This window comes from Aulonocara sp. 'chitande type north' Nkhata Bay, linkage group LG18 (genome assembly GCF_057382095.1).
Source record: "Aulonocara sp. 'chitande type north' Nkhata Bay isolate Kocher_YH1m ecotype deep benthic linkage group LG18, A_spYH_male_GT1.1, whole genome shotgun sequence".
Taxonomy (NCBI): Eukaryota; Metazoa; Chordata; class Actinopteri; order Cichliformes; family Cichlidae; genus Aulonocara; species Aulonocara sp. 'chitande type north' Nkhata Bay.
Genome location: NC_141361.1, coordinates 14,944,264 through 14,967,972, shown reverse-complemented (window position 1 = coordinate 14,967,972; position 23,709 = coordinate 14,944,264). Strand labels below are relative to the sequence as shown.

At 41.1% G+C, this 23,709-nt stretch overlaps 1 protein-coding gene across 1 annotated transcript; it reads right to left on the bottom strand.

The window, feature by feature from the left end:
• Nucleotides 1-204: 204 nt before the first annotated feature.
• emilin2a (elastin microfibril interfacer 2a) lies at nt 205-17,499 on the bottom strand. Its single transcript, XM_086270539.1, has 9 exons — nt 17,207-17,499; nt 16,524-16,649; nt 14,027-14,217; nt 11,965-13,914; nt 4,145-4,483; nt 2,538-2,591; nt 2,130-2,189; nt 1,815-1,955; nt 205-1,271 (listed from the first exon to the last, which is right to left on the bottom strand). Exons 1-9 carry the CDS (start codon nt 17,365-17,367, stop codon nt 964-966), a joined length of 3,330 nt encoding a protein of 1,109 aa, XP_086126665.1. The 5' UTR covers nt 17,368-17,499; the 3' UTR covers nt 205-963.
• Between the last annotated feature and the right edge of the window lie 6,210 nt (nt 17,500-23,709).

Sequence of the window (23,709 nt, the reverse complement as noted above, 5' to 3'; positions counted from 1 at the left end):
GTGCGTGCTGTGATTTTTCTTTTCTGCAGTCTGAGTCCAAAAGTTCAACAGTAACCAGAGGCAAGTGGAGTAACTCCTGCCCTATTGCGTACTTTGAAGTAACAGTACGCTAATGAGGGTACTGCAGGTTAAGTCCCTCATGTCATTTTAGAGGTTTTGCTTGGTTTTATTAAATAATATAAAGATAAGAAGAATCATACAAAATGGTAATCCAGAGTGTTTATTTATTCAGCTTTTAATTAAAATATCAGTTTTTCCTTTTTAAGGGTTAACAAAGGCTGAACTGAAAGCTAAATACTTCTTACAGTTTGATGCTGGAAAATTTTAGTCAGTCTCAGGAGTGAGAAAGGGGGAATTTATTTATCATCCCCACCCACTTTACATAATCACCAAAAAAAAAAAAGAAAAAAGGAGGGGGCTCACTAACCATGTATTCTTCAGTAGAAGCCAGCCAAGTTTGTACTATTAATAAAATCTTGTGTTGCTAAGTCTTTCCTTTCCTCATTAATCTCTCTGTGCAGATTTCCTAATCACCCAGAGCACTTTTAAGATGACGTGAGTCCATATTTACAGCTAACCTACAAATATGCTCCAATGATTGTTGACCATGCTGTATGCCAAGTCTCTGAATGCTGCTGCTAAAACAAAATTTACAAAAGTGTTAATTTATACTTTTACACAAGACATTTACAATAGGTGGTACAAACATTCATCTTGATAAATATATTAGATACAAATCCTGCTTCTTGTTATCAGGTGTCTTTGGAAAATTGCTTACAAATTCCATATAACAGCTTTTTTAACTGAATTTATAACTAAAGATCTTCACACAGGTAAAACAGCTGCATCACAGCAAATAATTTTTTTGTTTTAAAAATGTGGTTTCAACACTTCAACATTTCCTCCAGTCCACATGTCTGGGAACAAAGTAGTCCTCGTCGTTACTTTCCACCTGAGCTCCAGCTATCTTTTGGCTTGTGGCTGGTACAGAAAGGTGCCGCTGTAGGTGGACAGGATCTCCCTGGCTTCGGTTGTGGCCAGCTGACCTTCGGTTCTTACCATAGCCACTTGGTCTCCTTTCCTCAGCGGTAGGATTACATTAAAGGATGCTGTACCCCCGCAGCCACAATTACCACCAGTCAGGCCTGAGCTCTGTAGCCTCTGTACGCTGCGGTTAGACACAGACAGCACGGCCTCTACACGATCGCCCTGCTTTGCGGTCAGCACACCTGAAATCAGGTATCGGCCATCCAGCGGTACAGTAAAGATCCCTGAGGGTGAGGACAGGAATGATTCAGCCTGGGTTCAATCAATAATGTTACTGATTAGTACTCTTGGTTTCTAAGTCTCTTCCCTATTCATGGACCTGCAATGAATTGATCCTAATGAGTTTTGGCTCTGTAGCCAAAGCCTGAATTATCCAATTCCTCTGTGTCACAGGACTTCATTGTTACCCAATTAAGAATTAAAAACACATCAATTAGCCACTCTGCTGTGCTGGGTGAGTCATTCCTCAGTTATAACAAACACGGGTCCTGCAGTTTATTTTGAATCATCTTTATATTCACAGTCCTGCTTCAAATACTCATGAGAGAACACATTTCGTATTAATCCACAACTGAAAATAATCCCTAACTAATGTTTTATTTATTTGTTTGTTTGTACAAAGCACAACTAAGTGCCCAGGCTCATAATAACAGCACATTTTTATGCAAAAAGACGACATATCTGCGTATTATCAACGTATCACAATGATACCAGCAAATGTTACAATCCTTTTAATACTGAATCTGTTTTTTTATGTGTGGATCTACCTGTGCTGGGATTGTAATGTCCTCCGTCATTTACTAGGACTCTGTTAAAGCGAATGATTCCAAAATCTCCAGAGAAACGTTGCTGAGTGAGGCCGGCAGAGAAGGAGAAGGTGTCTGCCAAAGCGCTATTATCGACTGAAACTGGATGCAAACAGACAGGAATGTCGTCAATCAGTGTTTCAACTGATGGATAAATGAATACATGATTGCTGCATTTAAATTGATCAGAATCAATATGTATGTAATATGTATCTATCATAAATTCAATTCTTTTTGTAATGCCTTTAATCCTTGCTGAAACATGGACAGGTTTACCTGGTGAATCAGCTGGAGCTCGATAAACCGGGTTCCAGGGCACCTTTACTGCTGTAAGAGCTACAAGGCACACACAGTACATGTTAACTCATTATGTATTATTACATAATACGTAATACATAATGTATTATTATTATTATATCTTTATACTTATAAATCTGTCATTGGTGTGTGTGTACATATATATAAAGAAAATACAAAACTTTCTGGTGAATGCTTGCAGACGCACTAAAATCCTTGCACAATCTGCCCACACACCCTTAAAGAAACACATCCAGTTCCCACTCCCTCGCACTCCCCGACTAGAAATTATTCACAGTTTTTCCAATGCTTCTTCTTTTACATTGATACAGTAGAAGAAGCCTGCAGATGCATGTGATGTAACTTGATAATGAACTGGTAAAATACCTTGGCGTCTGGCTGATTGAGGCATGAAAGAAACAGGCTTCAGAGGAGGATAGCCTGCAAGAGAAACAGATGACAAAAATATTATGTTTTATTGTCATCTGAAGAGACGGGGTCGATCTGTAGTATTGCCAAATACAGTTCTTTGGTTTTCCATCTGGATCTTATGGCACACTGTGTGAGAGATTCCAAGAGAAGGTATAAATCAAACAAAACTTCAAGAACTCTAGACTTTGTAATTGTGGATTTTTGGAAGCAGATTGTTTTTCCCAGCTGTTTCAAGATAATGCCATCTAAAATCAGATTTAAGCATCCGTAGTTTCCACAAAGACTGACATTTAAATGTATTTATTATTAACCAAAAACAGACTGAATTAAAAACCAACCTATGACAAGCATTCAGATGGCAGTAAAGAAAAAATGTGCAACAATAAAGAACTGAAAAGCTGAAACAAATCTCACATCCCATCCAAAAGCCCAAAGATGTGGGTGAATTTTAAGTTTTTTTGTTTTACAAGTAAGGGGGGTAAGACTAATTGGCATTTCCCTGGCTAATTCTCCCACACTACCAGTAAACAGTAACAATATGACTAACGTAGGCTGTTCTCTATTCCTTTACTGCCAAAAAGCATTGAGGCTAGAACAAAGCCTTTGTTTTGTTTGATATTTTATTTAATCTTTCTACATACAGCTTAAATAATTAAACCCCAAACTGCCTAAATCTATGTTCGGCGTCCTCTTCCTTCTGATTTGGTTTGGCACCCAATGAAAACCTTCACATAGATGACAAACAACTGTCCACGCATTATTAATTCTTCATGGCACAGATTCAGCAAGGTGCTGGAAACATTCCTGAGAGATTTTGATTCATATATACATGACAGCATCACACAGTTGCTGCAGATATGCTGGCTACCATTCCACTACATCCCAAAGGTGGTTTATTGGATTGAGATCTGAGTACAGTGACGTCACTGTCAGGTTCAGGAAACCCGTTTGAGATGATTTGAGCCAACAATATTCAGATAGGTTGTGGTGTTTAAATAATATTCATTAAGTCGTAAGGGGTCCAAAGTGTGTCAATACACCACCAGCAGCCTCAACTATTGATACAAAGCAGGACAGATCCATCTAAGTTTCCAACTTAGACTTGAGTTTACTTTGTGTTTTTCACTTGGCTTTGCTTTTTTCTACTTGCTGTTGCTGCATTTTTTTGACTTCCTAACCCTGGCCCAGCATTACAACACCCTTGGCCAGGGTTAGGAAAATATTGTGTTTTTGATTAAAAAAGGTCCCTTGACTGCAGTAATCCTTCATGTTTCAAATAGTGATGTGGGAGTGATGCACCTTTGTTGGGTCTGTTACCTTGCATGTAGCAGAAGCAACAAAAACAGCATGATTTTTTGCCCTTAGAATTTTAGAGTTGGATTTGTATTTCATATACAACTGAATTAGTTTTGTGCTGTAAATTCGAGAGGCCTTGAGTTAGACTTAATTAGATTGCAGATTTTCATACACATCATAAAATAAGGCCTGCACCTTCATAGTGGATTTTCAGCTGTATGCTTAAGACGATACCAGAGGTCATCATGGACCTTAAGACTACTCGCCTGGTGCTCCTGCAAACCCTTTAACACGGTCTCTGGAAGAGTCCTCAGACCCTCTTCGCACAGTCACCCTGCGGCTGTATCCTGGAGGTCCTGCCTCTCCCATCTCCACAACAGAAATCTCAGGCACAGTCGGCACACCTGGTTGCCGAGGACTGAAAGGCTGTCTTGGCGGGCTGATGTTTTTTCTGTGTGTGTTTGGCTGCACTGGTTGGCCTGGGCTGTATGGTGTTCTGGGGTTGGTCTGCACAGGGTCGATGATGATAGGAATGTGGATTTGTTGGATTCTGTTTCTGTCTGGCAAAGACGCAGGCATCTCTGGTCCTGGTCTTACGGTCATTCCTTGGAAAATGAAACAAAAAAGAGACAGAGATCATGATTAATGGTCAGATCAGCTGTCGTGCTCCTCCTGGCATTGTCAGCCATGCTGGCAGCTTCATGGGTGAATTTATCCACTGTAAGGATTTGAGCTAAATACCAATTTAGCAACATGCCCCCATGTTGACCATCACAGTATAAAACATTTCAGACATATAGACATATAAATCTCCTTTTCGCACTCATTAACAGTCCAGTCCTGGTACCTGACATTTTCCGAGGAACTTTTGTTTGTTTTTGTTTGCTGAACCACTTAATACTGACCTATGAATCATACAAGGATGAAAAATGAATCTAATTCAAGGGAAGAACCAGTGTTTATAACCAGCAAATAACTGATATTCAGTTTATCTTTAGGTACCTTGTTACTGCAGTCGGCTGCATTTCTTTAGTGGAAGCTATGAAAAATTGAAACAGGAAAATAAATAGAGCAAATACCTGACCAAGAATCTCAGAGATGACACTTCAGTTGATCCATCCATCTTAAGCAAGGGGCTGAGGTTTGTCAAACTACACAAGAACTGGACTGAAAATCAGTAGTGACATTTGGAGTGATGAATCCAAATTTCAAATTTGGGTTCTAAGTTTGAGAGCCATCAGTAAAACATGATGGAGACGCTGTCATGATTTGGAGCTGAATTTTAGCCAGTGGTGTTGTGGATCCTGTCAAATTGTTCAAATTATGAATGCAGAAAAAATACCAACACATTTCAACATTCAATGCCTCCTTCAGAACATCGGATTTTCATGTTTTAAAATTTGGATGTCCTTCAAGAAGCCTGGAGAAGTATTCCTGAAGATACTTTTGCCTTATGTACTATATCTCCATGTTTGCACCTATTTCAATAAATCTCTGCAGCTATCTTTTCCTAGCAATGTGTAAAGATAATACTTTTGTACAGTACTGTACCATAGCTTTAAAAAAATCATTTATAACAGTTGTAAGTTCTCTTGCAGCCAAATATAATAAATCAAAAGTCAACTGTTAATTCAACTGCACATTCAGCCAGTGATCAATCCTACCTGAAAGCAACTATATTACATTAGAGCCTGGCTGTTACTCTGGATTATAAAAGTAATCAGGCATTCTGGTTTTATCAAATAAAACATCATCTACCTGTCAACAAAATTCGTCCTTCTTACTCCAAGCTACTCAGAAACCACATGTACTGTATAATCAAAAACAAATTAAACCCAGCAATCATGTTGTACTGAGATAATCAGAAATCTCTCATTCATTTCCTCCCCATGCCTTCTCCAGGGTGCCGGTTGCCTGAGTGCATATTTCCCATGAGCTCTCAGCCTGTGTCTCACTGAGGGGGAAACCGCGAATTCGAAAAGCACAGAGAAAAGCGCACACATTCATATGCATGCTGGTACAACCAAAGGCGTCACCAAAACCAGATGTTATTGCTTACAGGCAGACTGAGACACCAAAGGGTAATGCTTTAGTCACTTGCGCCTCTGCAGAACTGGGTGACATCTCGTGAGTGTTCACAAGTGACTGAAATCGTCATGGGATATTGTGGCAGACAGTCTGATCGTGCAATGGTGCCAAGGGTCATGATGCAGGGAGTGGCTGTTACACACTTACAATAATGCATCACTCAGAGTCTAATCTTTCTTGCTATGCACATGGACACAATTTCATTCTCCACCCCATTTTCCTACTGTAATATTTATGATGGGAGGCTCAAATTGTGCGCTGCATGGCAGACCTCTGGGATTCCTCTTGTGTATGAGAGTCTCCTCTGAAGACTTCCAGATGGGCTCCTGGGTCAGAGTTGGAAACACCTCACCTCACATACTCAGATATCTCATCGGGGGAAATTGTGGCACCACCTCAAAATTCTGGTGATGACTAAAATTATACAGTGCGTATGTGTGAGTGTGCGCCTTGGTGTCAATTACAATTTTCCATTCTTTCCCATCAGACAACCTGAGACTTCAAAAGGCCTTTTATGTCTTTTTTGTGTGTGTGTATTTCCTCATCACCGCAGACAGTTAATCCTCCTGCCTGTCTCTTCAATATAAAGCCTAAATGATCAATTGCAAAGCATTGATCCATGAAATCAAAGCCCTTAATTTATTCCTGCTTTAAAACAACAGTGATATTTTTTTCCTTTTTCATTTTCTGTTGCCTTTGTCCATTGCTAGACACTCACAGGACAGGGTGGAGAGAGAGGTGGAAAGTCCTCTGGCTTTCTTGGAAGGACAAATTGAAAGTAAAAGCTGGAAAGAAGCAGCGCGACAAGGGAGTAAAGTGAGCAACTCAGAGAAAACAGAGAGAAATAACAGGGATGTGATTTGAGCTGGGCTGGGATTATCTCCAAAAAAAGGAATAGGAAAAAAACATATTGCACATTAAATTGTAAAATTCAGCATGAAAATTCTGGCTAGTCACTAAATACATTTGAAACAGAAGTATTTTTTTCATATTTTAAAATTTCCTAATAACATATGCAGTCATGGTTTAAAAAACACCCATTCATTTCTAAGGTTTTCCATATTAGGACATCATTTCAATAACCCAGTCTTTTAAATGAGGTAAATAAAACCTCAGATGAAAGGATCATTATGAATGCGCAGAGAGCTATGTACACCCTTTCTGCTTCCACAGGAATTAAGAGGATAAGTAGCACAAAAGTGCTGGTAATCAAATGCACTTGATTAACTGATCATGTGTAAGCGCCTCTATAAAAGTAGAGGTTTTGGCAGTTTGTTGGTCTGGAGTATTCGTGGGTGTATTAACACAATGCCAAGAGGGGAAAGACATCAGCAGTGATCTCAGAAAAGTGACTGTTGCTACCCGATGATTTGGGAAGATCTATAAGGCTATTTCCAAATAATTTGAAGTCCATTATTCTTCAGTCTGAAGTGGAAAACATTCAAGACAGTTGCCAATCTTCCTAGGAGTGTATGTCCAGTAAATTTCCCCCAAGTCAGACCATGCAGTGACTGCAAAAAAACGTTACTTTCCTGTAGGAACGCTGCATTATTGCGTTACTAAAACCGTGATTTTTTTGCGAGAATGTCTCATGACAATGACGTAAGCGAGTGCGACGTTTGAGACAACAGCTGTGTGCAGATCAACAATGGATAATATATCAAGTACGGGAGACAGTATGAGCGTGCAGCGTTTAAAGCGTGTACTGACCTTATTCTGAGTTTGATTCCATAAAAAGTGACAAAAACATTAGTGTTCGTTGTGCGTGGGAAGAAAACTTCTTTTTACAGCGAAAACCCCCCCTAAACAAGCATCGAGTGCGCAATGACGTAATGGGAAATTCACAGAGAAACTCGCGGATTCTTCAACTGACCGCTGCGGCTCACCTGCACCAGGGCACACCTCCGCCTACCCTACTCCTGCTTTACAGGTGAAAATAGAGCAACAGGACCGCTAGTCTTTGACTTTATTTATTTTCTGCTGTGTTTTACTTGCATCTATTTGAAAGACTGAGTGTAAACACAAAAAATATTTTATTTTATGTGCTGGGATGTGCAGAAAATAGGTTTAAATGTTAAACTAATTTCTTCAAGTCAGAGAATGGTGCATATCATTTAATGTTTGCTTGATGCATAAAGTTAAAAGATTAAAACTAATAAAACAAGTTAAAAAAAGGGACTTGTCCATTTGATTACATTTTGTATGATGGATTATGCAGAAAAAGTAGAATTGGGCTGAAAGATCTATCGCTTTATCACCTATTCAGGTTGTAAATCGTGTTTTTAAAAAGTAACGAAGTAACGAAGTAAGTAAATAATTAATTACTTTTGAAAATAAGTAATCAGTAAAGTAACGGGATTACTTTTGGGGGAAGTAATCAGTAATTAGTTACTGATTACTTTTTTCAAGTAACTTGACCAACACTGGTTATATGTGAGACCATCTGTCAGACAGATAAAAGCTTAGCTGAAACCGGGTCATGCAACAGGACGGTGAATTGCTGAAAAAGACAAGGATCAAGGTTTTCCAGTGACCCAGTCAAAGTTCAGATTGTAATGATGTGGCTTGCATTAAGAGAGCTGTGCATGAATGAAAACCTCAATGAAAAGAACAATGCACCAGAATTCCTCCACAACAATGTGAGAGTCTGATAAAGTCACGTAGAAATCTTTCATTTGAGGTATTGCTGCTAAAGGTGACTTAACAAGTTCTGGCTAACGACACCATGTCATTAGCCAGAATGCAGAATGTATTTACCTTATTTTAAGACCTGATAAGTACTTGAGTTTTTTTTTTAAATATCTTGATATGTAAAACTTTATACTTAACAAAGGCTGTACTTTCCTTTTTCCTTTTTTTTTTAACCATGACTGTATGAAACTAGTTTGCCAATTCTTGAGAGATTGAAATCTCTTGCGTAATTTCAGATTTCGTTGGTAGATCACAGACTTTTGAATGTTTCCACAGAGTAATTTCTTCTTAACCACAACTCCCTCTCAGAGGGAAAGCAACTAGATATAAAAAACAAAAGCAGTAGTGGCAGACCTCTGCAGCAGGAGCAGCTGCTGAGGGCTAAGCAGTGCCAACACTTTAAAACTAAAGTCACACAATTCCAATTCAACAGTCACGCTGTGTAAGGGCAAAGCTATTCCAGTCAATCTTTCAGTTATGTTATTACAACACATCATCTGTTTGCAGCCTCCTCTGGGTCCTCATATGACTGTGTGGAGAATATGAGCTCAAACACAGAGAGGAAACATTTCAGTAGGCTCTCAGCCACCACCACACCCACAGAGCAGGGATTTTTTGTGGATATTTCATCTCTATTTAGACAATTTCTCTCCTTTCCAAACTTGAAGTAACCATTAAATCTCGAGCCACAAAGTCCAACTCCCTCTCTTGTGGGATTTAGGACTAAAAGAAAATGAGATTACTCTTTGAAGGGAAAAATTCTGACACTTTTAGAAATACAGTAAGCTTATTTACTCTGCTCATGCTGAGATTTAGGTGAGTTGCCTCGAGCAGTTTGCTAATGTAGGCTGGAAGAAAAATTTGAAACAGGTTGCCTGGTGTCCTGCCGACCAGCTTCTCAGAAATGTTCTATTTAACAAGCTGTATCTTTGTTAAATCAGTAGAAAAATGGCAACTCGGTGACACTTTAGCATGTTATGGGGGGAAACCAGTTACCAGTTACCAGGCAACAAGTTGACACTCCAGGAAGTTGCAGTTAATTTGTCTTGGAACCAAGCTAGCCGTTTTCTCCCTCTTTGAGTTAGGTTAGCAGGTTGCTACAGTATAGACTGAAATAATGGTGCACACAAGCGATAAATGTCTCTTTGCTAAAACGGACATATGAAAAATGCCACAAATAGCAGACAAACTTGAGTGATTAAAGAAAATGCTGGGTAGCTTAAAATTCCCTGCTCCTCTCTCACCTCAAGAGGCCAATCACAGTAAGAAGTGATTGTGAATGCCAGCTTGCCTGTCTCAGAAAGTTGCAAAGAATAGCTGACACAGCCACCCTCTATCTGAAGTTGGAAAGGTGGGAAGTGGGGGTTCTGATTATAAACCAAGCTTAATGTTCCTGGTAAGATAATGAAATCAAACATCCTTGTTTGGAAATAACAGGCCATATTTGGCAAATGCTGAAATGGGTACAATTCATCGGCCCTCTTTTCTCCGCAGCTCCCTATCGCTCTATTGTTTTGGAGAATAATGTGGGAGGGACTGGTAATGGGGCCCCAGTCATGACATCACAGCTGAGGGTAGCTGAAGCATCTGGTCCTGGGTGTGGAGCCCTTCTTCTCCCCTCTCCATCAAGACTGACTCCAGCGGTGAGTCAGGGCCCTTAATGAGGACCAGACTCCACACATCGGGCTTAGGTCACCCTGCGGGAATCTCTCGAGGCTGGTATGTGTACATGTGTAAAGAGAAAGAAACGAGGGAGGGGTAGAGGTATGTGTACTGAGGGACTGGGAGCTGAGGTTGAGGTCCGCAGTTCTGTGGTATTGCAAATAAAGGGGAATTATGGTGAAAGAAAGAAGACCTCACAACTCATGAAAGGACTGGGGGAGAAGGAGCAGTCTGTTGAGTGTTTAAGTGATATTTACGTCACGGAGTAACAAGGCATGTAACACTGTGAGTAAATCATCATAGGCACTGGAATGGCTGTAAAATTTTTCAGATTTAATTTGCATGTTTCATTGCCTGTACAAAAAAGGGGGATTCCTGGGACAACACAAATCTAAGCCACAGGAAGTCTCTAATGTGGGCCTCTGCTTCTCAGTGCTGGGACATATTGAATGACATGCTGGAGGCAAGCACGGGAGGCTCAGTGAACTTGTGCCCTCCCATTTTGAGAAATACCCTGTAGCTGTTCAAGCCTTCACGTAAACCAAGCCAGCATTATGTGGAGATTATCCACAGGAAAAGTTTGTGTTTACACAGATGTTAATCATACTTGATAAACTCAGATAGTGAAAACTAGGCAGGACGCTGACAAAAAAGATTATGTGCATGTAGCCACTACTTTTTTACTTGGGTTCTTCTGGCTAATTTCAGTGCTTGACTGCACTAATGTGGGAATCCCCTGAACTAATGGACCCTTAAGTGGCTAAACTGTGCCATAATCTGACTCCAATTACTGTCATGATTCCCTATCGTGATAACTCTGCCCGCTAATGAAGCAAAGCCTGCTAGCTAGTTGAGACAGTCGACTTGTAAATGCTACAAAAGGCACATGGCGTACTCTTCTCGTTGCTTCATATTGTACTTCCAGCACACCCTTTTCATTACTGTGCCTCATTAATCTGATAGTATCACTCCTTTGCTGCCATACAGATCACACGAAAGCCATTTGCTGCCACAGCTGCTGTTGTTTCATTTCACAAGCACCACCTACATGCCCGTATTCACCTTTAGGCTCTGAAAGTGTCACTGTGCTTCTATCAAAGTGCGCGTCAGATGTTCACAGGGCGTCTGTAAGATCTCCTTCTCCGTCTCTTTCCAAGTCAGAATTGGGGGGGATGATTCAGGCAACTTTTGGAACTCATATTTTGACATTTAGTCCATGTTAGCAGCACTCTACTGGTGTGCAGAGATTAAAGTAATCAGTGTCTGAACTTCATCTTTTTTTGACTTTGCATTCTTTAGACAGCTATTTCCATTATTTTTGGGAAAATGAGTGCAACACTGAATGTCTTCCAGGAAAGACTTCCAGAAGAATGCATCTGGATTCATGTTTAAGTGATTGACTCTGTCAGGCCATTTTTTTTTAAAGCCTTTGCGTGTTTACGCTTTAAAAAGCTGTGAACACTTTCATCTTTTGTTGTGTTTGGTTGATGCGATGAGCAGAGTGCTTGTTACTATGCTCTTTTAAGCTTCATTTTGGGTGTGACCATATTAATGTGTGGACAGGAATGTCACAGCTGTCCATTAAAGGTTTGTTTGCGATTTTTAAAAAAATAAAGACTGAACTGTTTTATTGCTATCAACTCACCTGGCTCTTTGTCACCGCCGTCCTTCAAAACACTTTTGGCCATGGCGGATAGCTGTCCCTGAAACTTCTGCAAGGATTTTTGCAGAGCATTGATTTCTGCTCCGTGATTTCCACATGTGATGTTCATTCTGTCGACGCAGTCCCGCAGGCCGGCAACATGTCTCTCTAACCCATCTTTCAGGTCTTTGATGTTAGCAGAAACTCCGTCTAACTTTCCACACACCTTTTCGAGTCGGGTTACACGTCCATCCACAGCGGAGATGCCATCAGAAACACCCTGTGTGTTCTGTTTACATTCACCCAGTTCAGATGACACCTGTCTGCTAAGCGTATCGAGTCTGTCCTCCAGCTCCCCCACCTTACGTTGAGTGGATTCAGATGTACTCCAGCTGTCCTGTGCTGTACTGCCTTCGCCTCTCTGCTCAGCATAGCAGCATGTTGAGTTTATTTTCTGCATATCTTGGTTGTATTTGCCTAAGGAATCACTTAAACCAGTAACAGCGCCAGACAGACCGAGTACGTTGTTTTCAAGATTATTCAGTCCCTTCTTGAAGTCATCCATTGTCTGCACACTTCTCTCTGCTGCTCCTGAGTACCTCTGAACAAAATTCTCAAGTTGGCTGAGCTTGGCTGTGTTGGAACTCACATCTGTGTGAAGGACGTCCAGGTCATTTCTGTACCGATACAGGTCCTTCAAAATGTTTTCTAGACCATTAAGTTTAGGTGCAGAAGTTACCTGTCCTGCGGTATTTTGTGAGCCTGAACATCCTGCAGAGCACAACTCTCCAACAGTGTTAACCTTGTCATCCAAACCTTGGAGGAGGAGCTTGTTGTTGTTAACTTCTGACTGGATGGCATTAATAGAGTCACTAAACTCCCCAGGGAAATTGTTTTGGCTCATTTCCACCAGCATGTTCGTAAACTGGTCCTCCATGCCGTTCAGACGTCCATCCAGAAGCGTCCGAAGAGCTGCCACTTCCTCTGTGATTGTACGGGTTAGCTTTTCCTCGATGTAGAAGCAGTGAGTCTCTGCATTTAGTTCTGTGATATTTATACGTGCCTCCAGCTCCTCAATCAATAAAGAAAAATCGCTGATGCTTTCTTGTGGAGCAGACAGATTTTCCAGCTCATTGTCAATGCGGACATTCAGGATGCGGTGAGCCTCTGCAATGCGATCAATCTCACGCCACAGGTCTTTATGGTCACCGTGTTCTTTTTCCTCTTTGGATGGATCCGTCTGCCTTTGGGTTCGCACAGGTCCATCTGCAGCAGCCAAGTCTAGACGCAGCGATCGGATCTCCTTTCGCAGATCAGCCTCCTTGGAATTGATCAACTTGGTAAACCTGTCCAAAACTTCATCATGGCTATCTTCACAGGTCTTCTGCAGCTTCTGGAGCTTGTCATTACATGAGCTCTGAGCTTTGGCCATTTGCTCCTCCAAATTCTGGTCAATCTCTTTCTTTAGGCTTTCAAATTTTCCATCAATGTAAGTCTGTATAACATCAAAATCCGGTATGGGTGAAGCTTGAGACTGAGAGGCATCCATGAGGACACGTATCTGGCCCTCATGACTTGTTGTGATTCCTCTTAGGTCTTCCAAAGCTTCATCCTTGCTTTGCAGCGCGTTATTGATATCATCCAAACGAGCGACTATTTTTTCTATGTCCTTCTGTCCTGGCATCCCACCTCTGGTGGCCTGATGACCATCCAAAACGGCCGGGTTCTCCTCCGTAGCTGCATCTGTGGGACTGTCTGGTGGGCGCATGTTGTTTAGAAGTGTCATGAGCATCTTCTTTGTGTCCTCTTGCAGGTTTGCAGTTAACCCTGTCAAAGCAGACTGGAGATCCAGGACTGTCTGAGACAGACGCTGAACTTCACCTTCCAGAAGATGCACTTTATCTGTCCCACCAGGCCTTGTCACATGCTGCGGGGTCTCTCTTCGCTCCGGCCCTGGAGTAATGAAATAACTTATGAATTATAACATAAATAAGTAAGAGTTACTTTGTTAGTGGCACATACTAATGTTTAGTAAAATACTGTTAGTATAAAGTTGATTTCTCACTCTGTATGTGTCTGGTTGTATGTCCAGGATTTGGTGGGCGGTAAGGCTGCGTTCCCTGAACTGTTTGCCAGTTAGGGGTTGGTTTTGAGTCTTTACAGTTTGGACCTTGGTAATTAGGACAGCATCTCCACTCTAACTCTGTGACCGTCTTATAAGCAATCTTGTATGTGGGTCGAAATCGAGTTTTGTACCTGTAAACAAAAAGCAGAGAAATAAATGAGTTTTGTTGTTCAAACACATATGGATGTAGTCTCAAAGTCTTGAGCATATATAAATATAAATGGGAAACACTAGACTTTCTCAAAATCACATCCAGACCTTTTGGAAAGTGTTATCAGTGTTATTATGTTCCGTGCTAAACTGCTCCACTACTTAAAAAAAAAAAAAGAACCTGTTAATTGGTTCACTCTTGCAATCACCAAAACATCTGTTTTGGGGGATTTTTTTTAACATAGATATTTTAGAGCTTCTCCTTCAATCTTCACTACGTCAAAATTCCAACTTTCCAGCCAAAGAAAGCATTTCCCCAAGAAACAATGGATGATATCACTTCCCTGAAGCCAGGGGTCATGTCATGCAAAACATCTGGAAAGTTACTATCTGAAACAATCATCTTTACACATTTCCCAACTGTCACTGGTAAAACTGTTCACTCTCAATAAGCAGGAACAAAAGAAGAAAGCAAGTGACAACAACACTTTAAGGTCTGCTTGTGATCTACAAAGTAAATCTAATCCTAACATGTGGCAACATGAAGTCAGTGCTGTGTATCATAAGGTGAGGCGTCTCCTCTCATGACCAGCTCTTCTTGCCTGGAAATCTGGTGACCTAAGTATGATCAGCTTCCAGGAATCTTTTCCACAGAGCAGGGGCTCTCATCCATGTGTTTGTGCAAGAGGATCACAAAGCAGAACCACAGATAGCATGTGTTTAAGGACTAACAATGATTCACTAAGAAAAATGAATTAAATTGCAACACAGCATCTTCCAGTACAAAATTAAAAGTATTCCAGTCACTGGTGCCGACATTCCCATTTACAATGATCAGTTAATGATTTGTTTAGTGCAGAAGTTTGGGGATTGGATGTGGTAATCAAAGTCTTTTAACTTTAAATGGGTTAGGGAAAAGTTTTATTTTTATTGTGATATGTTCATATTGTCAAAGGTTCATGGGTATTTCGGTTATACACTTATATATAAATGTATAACCTATACATATATATAACCTATATATGCCACCCTAATGCGATTCCAGATTAATTGCCTGTCAGATAAACTCATAGCAAAGTCTATTTTGTCCATAATAGTTATGAAAGCTACAGCAACTCATTGAGTTATGTTTTAATCAGGGCTAAATTCTTTCTAATGCTAACAAATTAGCAACTGTGAACCATCTGTTAGAGTCTCATAACTCATTTGAACAAAGGACTAGATGGACAAACATGCAGATACATAAAGATGTCCTCTATAGGTGAAATGTTAAACACAAAGTCAAACCTTAACATGCAGAAAATTAAAAAAGGAATAGATCAAAAAGTAAATGTGAACTGGCTCAAATATATATTAATATTAGCACTTGCCTGTTATAAGCCTTTTTTTTATTTTACTTATTCTCATCATATTAGTCTTTATTTTGGACAGCTGGCAGTTACAGTTAATCCCATTTATACACCTGTGCTTGGGAAAACCTCTGGGCCTAGTTTCAGTACTTATACTGACAAACTAACCAGGGTGTGTGCAGACCTGATGGCAGTGTCCAGCTACTGTAGCAGAGCTGGACAACTTTTTTTTTTCAGGCCGATACTGAGTTTGAGTTTTTAAGACAAGAGAAGGGCCTATAATTGCAAATAGCATGGTTACACATTACAAGGAAAATATCCATCCATCCATCCATGTATCCATTTTCTTTCAGTTATTGAATTCAGGGGACTGGGTGAGACCGAGAGGCTGGGTACACCCTGGACAGGTTGCCAATTTGCAGGCTGGATTTAGATGCTCTGCAGTCCAGTTGTGGCCGTAAAGCCCTATTTTGCCCATGTGTGCACTATTGTGAACCTGAACAATAGCTTCTTATGGAAAATGGCAACATAACATAAATTTCTACGTAGTATATGTCACCATAAGTTTTTTTGTTGGAAGAAGCGCAGCTTTGTTGTCTCATTTAATGGTTGCATCACGTTTTGAACTTTTTGGGGATTTTCTGGTAACACTTGCTTCAGCCTGGCTTGTCATTTAGTCCAACAACAGACAGAAATGAGTAAACTATGGGTAATGTTCTCCTCTTTACTAGCTTTACCCACAGATTCCTCCCTTTGCCTATTTTCAGTGGGCTTTTTAACTTGCTGTAAAAGCTGTACTTTTTCTGCTTCTTCCCATGAAGCTTTGCAGCCACTGTGAACATTTCTGCCTCCAGCTCTCTCCCAAATAAACATTTTGTATCTATTCTGCCACATGCATCTAAACATGAACCCTCAACCCCTTCTCCCCGGATGCTCACGCCACTTGTTGCTGGCAGTCGGGTTGGTAGGCTGGGCAGGGGGCCACCACGGGCTCCTCGAAGCTCTCCACACTCCCCTGCACGGCGCAGCTCACGTTCTTTTGCACCATATAGGCGCACCAGTTCCTGAGGAGGGAGATAAACAAAGACTTAAGCATGTATAGCAAGAAGTGGCAATTAATTTAGAGCAATATACCAAAGAACGCAGCTGGACTATAAAAGTTTCATAACAAGCTCCATATGGTTTATGAGCTTTCCCTAAAGGCGTCGTTGCAGTGATCTTTGTCAGGCGTCCATTCCCAGTCTATTTTCATTTATCAGAAAACGTGGAAATGCAGTGGTCTGCTGTACATAAGAGACTGGAGGTAATCAGCGACGTTCCAGGGTTTATCTGCACCTTATCGCCAACTTTTGGCAACACTGGCGAACTCGAGCCAAATTTAGTCACAGGCTGATAGAACAACGGGGAATGCTATCAAACTACATATGACCATAAGAGGCTAAATCCTCAGGTCATTCAGGTAACTGAGAAGCCTGGATTGATTTTTTTTTTTTTTTGTTTGGCAGAAAAAAAGCGCAGCGTTACCTTTAAGCAGAAACACCCGTCATGAAGCACTTATTAGTTTCTGAAAGACAGACAGTTTTAAAGAGCTCGTCTAAACTGTACAAAAGTCATTGCTTACCCAGTCCTGTGTCTGTGTACCGGTCCAGTGTTTGCAGACCCGTGGAACAAGCCGTAAGAGGAGGGGGTCCCGTAAGTGAGCTGAAAGTTTAAAATCAGTGTGAAAACTGCCCACCGCCGGTCCATCTCTCCACGCCTGTGCTTCATACTTAACAAACGCATTAAAATAAATATTTCTACCACAGAAAAAAAAAACTACCCTGTTATTACCATCCGCAAATTTCCCGAACTCCAAAGTTACATTCCCCCTGTGGCTGATTTGACTCCGGCAACTGAACTTTGAGGGAAGTCCGCAATCACTGCAACTCCCTTGGAATGACGTTGAAGGCCCACCCCCTCCTCCTCCACCCCCCAAAAACACCAGGGGGGCAAAGTCTATTATTCAAAAAACAGTCTGTAGCCCCAGAGGTTAGTTTTAATTAAATTATTCTTTTAAGTTTTGGTGGTTAAGACTCGATGATTAATTAATGCGAGGGACGAGGGGGGACGCGGGCATCAAGTCAAGTCAGTCAACAGCCAATAAGTCACACCTCACTGATAATAGGGTAATGTCATTTGAATGCAACCACCAGAGTTGAAAGACGCGTGTGAAGTGGTGGAGTTGATGATATTCATGACTTGGGATAACAGTAGTAATTTACATTCCGTTGGATAATGGGAATAAGGGGAGGATATATATTCTGGTGTGCAGTCTGTTCCTTTCTGCATCAGCTTGTTGGGCAAATTGTATTTTTAAAGCCCAACTGAGCAATTTGCTGATTTATTAACGTGAATAGAGACAAAATGTACAGCACTAAATAGGCCTGCACTAGAGCTTCAATTCACAGCACTCGAGGCAGAAATTCATTGTCGGTGCTTTTGCACTGTGCGAAAAGTGCGAGAGTTTCCGTGCTCAACATGGTGCTGCTGTGAAAATGATTCTTTGTGTGAAATGGCTTGCAGATACCCTGTTGCCCATGTTGCCGTGGTGCAGGGAATACTGTATAACTTCTTCTCCCTGATCAGACAGATGCTGTCATTTAACGCAATACTGATTAATGGGGTGGGGAGGGTGGTGGTGGTGGTGGCAGCGACCAGGGAAGACTGAGACTTAAATAAAGACAGGGTGAGAATACAAAGCAATATGTGGTCGCCTGTGAGGATACAGAGGGATTCTTTAAAGCATCGTGGGAACGGGAAACGAATAACAACGCAAATGGATCTACACGCACAGATCTAACCCTTCTCCGTCTGGTCTCTCAGACCACAGATAGCCATTTCCTAAAAATAAAGACTGCAGTGTTTCATCAGACAGCCTGCACCAGGTCGGCCAACTGAAAGATGCCGGAGTGTGTTACATAAGTGAAAAAAAAGTCTCTTGAGGATTTGATTTTCAAATGGTTTAATAAACAACAAATGTCAGGTAAGCCTGACATTAACAACCACCCTCACGGGAAAGATCCCTTTAATGGGGTTACTGAGAGTTTCCTCCTTTTCCTGTGCTAACATCTTTGCACTTCACAAATAAAAAATAAAATAACTTACACTATAAAGTCAGCAAACTTCAACGTTAGGGCTTCTCAGATAGAGGGGAGGAAAAAAAGATGCTGTGAAGAGGCACTGTTGTTTCTTTAGTGTCCAGAAGAGGGCAGCACAGCAGCGATAAAAACAGCAGGCGCTCCTTGTAGTCATGGCAATTCTTATCCGAAAGTGTCGAGAGTGAGAAAAGGACATTTCATTACTGAGGCAGCATGAGTGTAAAATGTCCAGTTTCATCACCTTGCCGGGTTGCCTTCATGTCAGTCATCCTCGTCATGGGCTCTGAATTAACCATCAACTCTTTACCGTGAGCAGCTTTACCGCCATCATACTCTTTCTCTTTATTTATAACTAATAACGACTGACATTTACAGCGTGCTGCCAACAGGTTTCAGTTTCACGAGTTCAGAACATCGCCCAATCTGTTTTCACTGCTTTAATTGTATGCGGATTAGAGCATGTGCTTATTGTCATTTTCCATGATGACATTATCAAGGCTTACAACTTCATAGTCATTAACTTCATATACGCCCTGACATTCATACAGAACAGGAAGTATGAAGGGTCATGACTGATGGAGAATACCAAGCCACATTTTTCATTAGAAAGAAGAAAAAGAAGAAGAAGAAGACCCATAAATCCTGGGATATTTCCTCGTTGCACCTCTTCGGGATCAATTTCTTATTTTTTGACTTTGTCGAAGTTGGAGGACTGATTGGAAATGGAACAGCCGCCACTGAATCCGGGGAGGATCATTTACAGCCGATGCATTTGTCACGGAGACATGCATTTTGCAGGCCCAACCCATCACGTGACCCCTTTTGAATCCTCCTAAATTCACCGAAGATGCGACCTTGATCTTTTCCTTTACCTATAATAAATGCGGCGGTGCACCTGTGGGCGGGGCTGCCGCTGCAGAGGCAACACAAAGCAGATCTCTCACTGGAAGGATCAGATGCGTGCTCCACTGCAGACTCGTGTCCTGAAACACTCTGCTTCAAAGCACGTGGGTCAGATTAAATTCAGACAGCGCTATTGTTCATGTAGGCACCCTGTGGATTTCTTTTTTTTTTGTCTTTACACTAAAATATCTTTGTAAAAATAAGTAATAAAGAATAAATAAAAACAACAACATTGGCTTTTTGTGTCACCAAGGGAGAGTGAGCAGTGGTGCAGAGATCACTTTCATTTAGCAAGCAGCAGCTATGTACCACGCGTATTACACCAGTGGGTGACTCAGTGGGAGAGCCGAGGCCTGCAAACACTGCCTACGCAGGTGTTTTTCAAAGTGGGGTCAAGGGGCTGCCCAAAGGTGCTGTAGTGGGATTGCTGCTTCAAATTTCCTTTTTCTCCCTTGCGCTCCACACAGTGAAACAGAGAGAAAGACATGCAGTGTTTCAGATCACACAGTTTACTAGATTCTCTCACTCCTGGGTGGTTTTGTGCTGAAGAGAATTTGAAAAAGAAGAGATGCTTCGGGAGTTGTCCCTTTAGAAGGCACGTGAACACACATAAATGTATTTTTTGGCACAGTGAAGCAGATGATTACTCTCTCCCACTCTCCAAGGCTTTTTCAATGTGGATTCGTTGTAAGGAACATAGAAGTTATGAAACCTTGGCGATTCAGCTCTGGCTGATCTTCCTCCCCCATTGTTTCAGAATTACCCCTCCAGTCTCCTCATCTCTCCGTTTCCTTCTCTTCCATTCCACCTCCTAGAGAGAGAGAGAGAGAGAGAGAAACAGAGAGAGACAGGGAGACTTGACAGAAACCAACTTGTATCACTGTCACTTTGTAATGGTTGACTAAACGAAAATAGCACCCTAATTAGTCAACCTTTCCATTATGTGTGACACTTACATTTGTGGGCGCTTAGCCCGATTGATCTTTTTAGGTTATTAATTGGCATAACACTGTGAATGACCTCCTCCGGATCAGGTTGGAGGTTGTTGGATTTTTCTTGTTTTGAGGAAAAGCATAATGATTCACTACAGAGCCATGATGAGAACATAAGATTAAGAGAAAGTTCAAACAAATGTCATGGTCTGAGACAGACGGGGAGACAGGCGCGGAGACAAAGGGAGAGAGACAAAGCTGCCTGTTGTGGATGTACACAAATAATGCAACCACCCACCCACTCACTGGCCTCCCCTACACAGAAACACAAACACACACACACACACACACACACACACACACACACACACACACACACGCAGAATCCCCCCCCAAGGCAATCTCTCACACACATGCACACAGACATGGGCCCGTGCACGCAAACACACACAGCAGATTAGAAAAGCTGATTTATTGGTTGTAAAATGTTAATATAGCCATCAGCCGTGCTCATGAATTGTTAATTAAGGCCTTGACATGCTCGTCACCTAAAATGTTAATGAGGTGAGATTGCGTCAGGGCCAAGAGGTCTCTGTGAGCTACTGAGCAAAGACAACAGATGAGCCGAATTCACGAGCACCCCCACCGCCACCATCAGCCACCATCCTCCCTCCACGCACACTATAATAGGAAAGGCCGACAGCACCTGAGATGGGTCGTGCCCATTTGGTTATAGAGTAATTAAATTAATGAATAGTAATGTGAGAATTAAATGCTGCAATAGTGAGAGAAAATGATAAATATGATCTATTTTTATCCACCACCAGCCTGTATATACAGTGACCTGTACTAGTTGACTGACTGGAAGGAGTATTTAGTGTTTATTTACTACTTAGGAGAATGTAAAAATGAGATGATCTGTGATAATAGTGAGTGATAAAACAGTTTCACTCTACTCTAAAATAGTCCGGAATGAAGGCAACTGCTATATGTCACTGTTGTAAGGCAATTCCAGCGCCTTCAGCAGTACCTTAAACAGGCTCCATCCTGATTAATCCACTTTGAGTTCAACTTTAAAATTTGATGTCAAACACCAACACCAAGGCTGAGAATGGGGCAGCGGTGAGCCAATCAGTTAATTATTAATTCACTGCATCTGTGTTTGATTAGTTGAAATGCCAGCTATAGGAGAGGCCGGGTTAATCAATGATATTTAAAAATCAGCTTGTCATAAAAATCTGTTGTGTCAAAGTGAAACGTGAAATCCAACAACAAGCCTTACTGACAGAGTCCTGTCAAATTTCAGTTGCGCTTTTAAAAACAAAACACAACACGGTTAAAGCAGTTCTTGACTAAATCTTTTGCTCCGCTCTGCTATAACAAGCAGAAATAAACTTGCAAGCTTGTTTAGACACTACTTGAGTCCCACTGCAAATGAGACTTGGTCTGCCTCTGAATTAAATAAACGCTAATTGTATACACATGGATTGATTACTAATTGGGCCTGCAATGGACAGACTCTCAGGGGACAAAAGTCACAGGAGGCCTCCTTGGCCAGAGTCTTTGTACAGTGAAGAGTGACAGTCAGCTTGTTTTGTTGCAAAGGTAGATCAAACAGCTACACGGAATATCAAAGACTGAATAAAAACAGATACCAGCTCCACTACACAGAGACACAGAACGACTTTCTGTCTCTTTGAGTCTTTCTGTATGAGTTTGGGGGTGTGCTTTCATGTCTGCGCCATGGGGCCAGTCTCATAATATAGCTACGTGTATAGCCTACAGTATAGCCGATTAATATTTACAATACGCTTGTTTTTGTTTTTGGATTTAGGATTAGAAGAAAGAAAAAAAAAATCATGGTTCTTCTTAGAAAAAGAAAGCAAAGCAATAAAATATTAAATCCCTAATCCATTTTTGTACTCGAATGACAAAAAAGTGTACCTAATAAAGTGGCAGGTGAGTGTATTTCTTAAACACACTGTCTGTCTGCTCCTGTTAGCCAACTCAGGCCTATCATTTATGAACACTCACCTCTGGTTTGCCTAAGGTAACCTGTTAAAAGTTCATTCATGATGCTTAGGGAGGGCTCTGTGGAAGAGCGAGCATGTGGAATAATATCAGAGCAGAGATTTCCTGTGTTGCTGATCCAAGTTTTTGCTGTTTATACAACAAGTTAGTGAATAGAGACATGAGCCATGGTCTTTAGCTCATCCTAAAGGTTTTAATATGTGTTAGTGGCTAATTATTGCCTTTCAACTATTGGCTTATTCTGAAAACCTAATTTGGATTGTCTGAGGTCATCTTTCTTTCAGTTGTTGCTTGACTCTGACAAGGTTTATTCCTGTGGTGAAATCCAGACTCAGTTGCCAGTTTATTAAGCATGACTTGTTCAAATAAGAGCAGTCGTATTCAGCAGTTTTGCATAAGTGATGGCTTCACAAAGACATTTCAGAGTCCACACATCTCCTTATTTAAATGGTTGACAAATATTAGAAGCTGTAATACTCTACAACATCTCTCTAAGACAGTTTTAGGATATGAAATTGGCTTAACTGCTGTAATGGATGTTAGTTACAGCTAGCTGGCAGATTAATGCAGACACTCGTGTGAATATGCTTCATGAAAAATTAGCTGTTGTTGTTTTTAGGGTGTTTTTAGTCTCTTTTGCTTTCTTCATCTGTAAGTGTATTGTGAGTATATGGTTATACCAAGCTTTGTCATTTTCAAGATGAACTATGACAATCACATTTTTTTTGCATACACTTGACATTTAGTTTGACAATGAAGGAACTTTTTTCCACTCAATAATGGGATTACGGTGGCTGCTTGCTGCTTTGTGTCCCAGTTACATCTAAACCTCCAAGCCTCTTGTTCACTCCTCTGTTCAGTCCTCTGGGAGGGCTATGCAAATCTATCTATAAAGGAAAATTCTTGCTGTTGTAATTTGTCTTTTTAAAATATTTATTTCTTTTGTTCCAGCACATGTAAAAGTTCCTTGGTTGTTTATTCTGTACGGTCTGTTTGGCTTCTGCCCACTCATAGAAAGTGTTCATTAAATACTAGTCACACTGTGGTCTGAGATGCGCAGTAGTGTCCCCCACACTCCTGTGTTAAACTAGGACAAGGTGAATTCCACACACTGGCTGGCA